We start from the raw sequence: 3,103 nt of genomic DNA, 5'->3' as shown, positions 1-3,103 counted from the left end.
TGAGAACACTACTGTGGAATCAGAGAAGGAAGGCAGTGAGAACACTACTGTGGAATCAGAGAAGGAAGGCAGTGAGGACACTACTGTGGAATCAGAGGATGAAGGCAGTGAGAACACTACTGTGGAATCAGAGAAGGAAGGCAGTGAGGACACTACTGTGGAATCAGAGGATGAAGGCAGTGAGAACGCTACTGTGGAATCAGAGGATTAAGGCAGTGAGAACACTACTGTGGAATCAGAGAAGGAAGGCAGTGAGAACACTACTGTGGAATCAGAGAAGGAAGGCAGTGAGAACACTACTGTGGAATCGGAGAAGGAAGGCAGTGAGGACACTACTGTGGAATCAGAGGATGAAGGCAGTGAGAACACTACTGAGGAATCAGAGAAGGAAGGCAGTGAGGACACTACTGTGGAATCAGAGGATGAAGGCAGTGAGAATGCTACTGTGGAATCAGGGGATTAAGGCAGTGAGAACACTACTGTGGAATCAGAGGATGAAGGCAGTGAGAACACTACTGTGGAATCAGAGAAGGAAGGCAGTGAGGACACTACTGTGGAATCAGAGAAGGAAGGCAGTGAGAACACTACTGTGAAATCAGAGAAGGAAGGCAGTGAGAACACTACTGAGGAATCAGAGAAGGAAGGCAGTGAGAACACTACTGTGGAATCAGAGAAGGAAGGCAGTGAGAACACTACTGAGGAATCACAGAAGGAAGGCAGTGAGGACACTACTGAGGAATCAGAGGATGAAGGCAGTGAGAACGCTACTGTGGAATCAGGGGATTAAGGCAGTGAGAACACTACTGTGAAATCAGAGAAGGAAGGCAGTGAGAACACTACTGTGGAATCAGAGAAGGAAGGCAGTGAGAACACTACTGAGGAATCAGAGAAGGAAGGCAGTGAGGACACTACTGTGGAATCAGAGAAGGAAGGCAGTGAGAACACTACTGTGGAATCAGAGAAGGAAGGCAGTGAGGACACTACTGTGGAATCAGAGAAGGAAGGCAGTGAGAACACTACTGTGGAATCAGAGGATGAAGGCAGTGAGAACACTACTGTGGAATCAGAGAAGGAAGGCAGTGAGAACATTACTGTAGAATCAGAGAAGGAAGGCAGTGAGGACACTACTGTGGAATCAGAGAAGGAAGGCAGTGAGAACACTACCATGGAATCAGAGGAGGAAGGCAGTGAGAACACTACCATGGAATCAGAGGAGGAAGGCAGTGAGAACACTATGGAGGAATCAGAGAAGGAAGGCAGTGAGGACACTACTGGGAATCAGAGAAGGAAGGCAGTGAGAACACTACTGTGGAATCAGAGAAGGAAGGCAGTGAGAACACTATGGAGGAATCAGAGAAGGAAGGCAGTGAGGACACTATGGAGGAATCAGAGAAGGAAGGCAGTGAGGACACTATGGAGGAATCAGAGAAGGAAGGCAGTGAGGACACTACTGGGAATCAGAGGAGGAAGGCAGTGAGAACACTATGGAGGAATCAGAGAAGGAAGGCAGTGAGGACACTACCATAGAATCAGAGAAGAAAGGCAGTGAGAACACTACTATGGAATCAGAGAAGGAAGGCAGTGAGAACACTATGGAGGAATCAGAGAAGGAAGGCAGTGAGGACACTACCATGGAATCAGAGGAGGAAGGCAGTGAGAACACTATGGAGGAATCAGAGAAGGAAGGCAGTGAGGACACTACCATAGAATCAGAGAAGAAAGGCAGTGAGAACACTACTATGGAATCAGAGAAGGAAGGCAGTGAGAACACTATGGAGGAATCAGAGAAGGAAGGCAGTGAGGACACTATGGAGGAATCAGAGAAGGAAGGCAGTGAGGACACTACTGGGAATCAGAGAAGGAAGGCAGTGAGGACACTACTGGGAATCAGAGAAGGAAGGCAGTGAGAACACTATGGAGGAATCAGAGAAGGAAGGCAGTGAGGACACTACTGGGAATCAGAGGAGGAAGGCAGTGAGAACACTATGGAGGAATCAGAGAAGGAAGGCAGTGAGGACACTATGGAGGAATCAGAGAAGGAAGGCAGTGAGGACACTACCATAGAATCAGAGAAGAAAGGCAGTGAGAACACTACGGAGGAATCAGAGAAGGAAGGCAGTGAGGACACTACTGTAGAATCAGAGAAGGAGGGCAGTAAGGTGGGCCTGAAAATCGACTATTTGGTGCATGCTCAGCTGGTGGAGAAACTAGCTTTAAGGGCATGCATTGGCAACAGAATTCAAGAAAAAAATCAGCAGTAATCCCCAGTGATTTACCAGAAAAAAAAAAGTTAATGAGGGAGACAGCATACATATGTGACAAACTCCATGATGTTCTGCAAAATTGAAGATGGGTGTGAGGTAAACTACTCTAAATCTTTTAAAAAAACTAACAAAGCAACAGGCTTTGCATCAACATACATTTTTTGAACATCTGAATAACAAAATAAAAACTGTGAAACTCTAATAACTGGCTTTATTGACTGATGGTAAACCTTAGTGAGTTTAACCCTCAGTGATTTATCAGAAAATGAAGACACAAGTAAATGTCTGGCAGTTAGTGCAGAGAAGTGAGACTCTAAACTGTTAGCGAGTTGCTTATTGTAGTCAAGGGTATAAGGCTGGATTCCATATACCAATGTTTCCCTACTGTGTGACTTTAACCAGACAGTGCTCTGCCCCAATACCTGTATTAAAAGATAGAAAAGCAAAAATATAAGGCATAATATGAGGTTAAATACTCATGTGCAATTTCTGAACAATAACAGCAGTGCCAGATCATGGTCAAATGGGTCCCTAGGCAAAGAAATGGATCAAACCCTACTCCGTAGCCATAGCAATATCCCATTATTTGGCTGTACTCGTATCTCCCCTGTTACCATAAAACAGTGTTGAAACCTGTCAATGTGCATAATACTTTCATTTTTATTTTTACAATATTCACAAAAAATTGGATTTAATTTAAAATTTTTATTAAAAACAATGACATATGAACACTAACAACTATTTGATGAACAAAGCAAAATACTCTCACACTGAAAACAGACAGCATGAGCAAAGATAAACTCTCTTCCTTTTAAACTCACATTTATTGAAAAGGGATC

General features: G+C 44.2%; 1 protein-coding gene across 1 annotated transcript; it reads left to right on the top strand.

The window, feature by feature from the left end:
- Positions 1-1,484: 1,484 nt before the first annotated feature.
- TCEAL4 (transcription elongation factor A like 4) lies at positions 1,485-1,907 on the top strand. Its single transcript, XM_044065526.1, has one exon. The coding sequence runs from the start codon at positions 1,485-1,487 to the stop codon at positions 1,905-1,907; it is 423 nt and encodes a 140-aa protein (XP_043921461.1).
- The last annotated feature ends 1,196 nt before the right edge of the window (positions 1,908-3,103 follow it).

Source organism: Protopterus annectens, chromosome 3.part0, assembly GCF_019279795.1.
Source record: "Protopterus annectens isolate FY-2018-M chromosome 3.part0, PAN1.0, whole genome shotgun sequence".
NCBI classification, from domain to species: Eukaryota; Metazoa; Chordata; order Ceratodontiformes; family Protopteridae; genus Protopterus; species Protopterus annectens.
This window is presented reverse-complemented; position numbering and strand designations above follow the sequence as displayed.

What these genes read in the sequence shown, in the direction of transcription:
- TCEAL4 (XM_044065526.1), top strand. Translation starts at nt 1,485, where the DNA reads ATGGAGGAATCAGAGAAGGAAGGCAGTGAGGACACTACCATAGAATCA.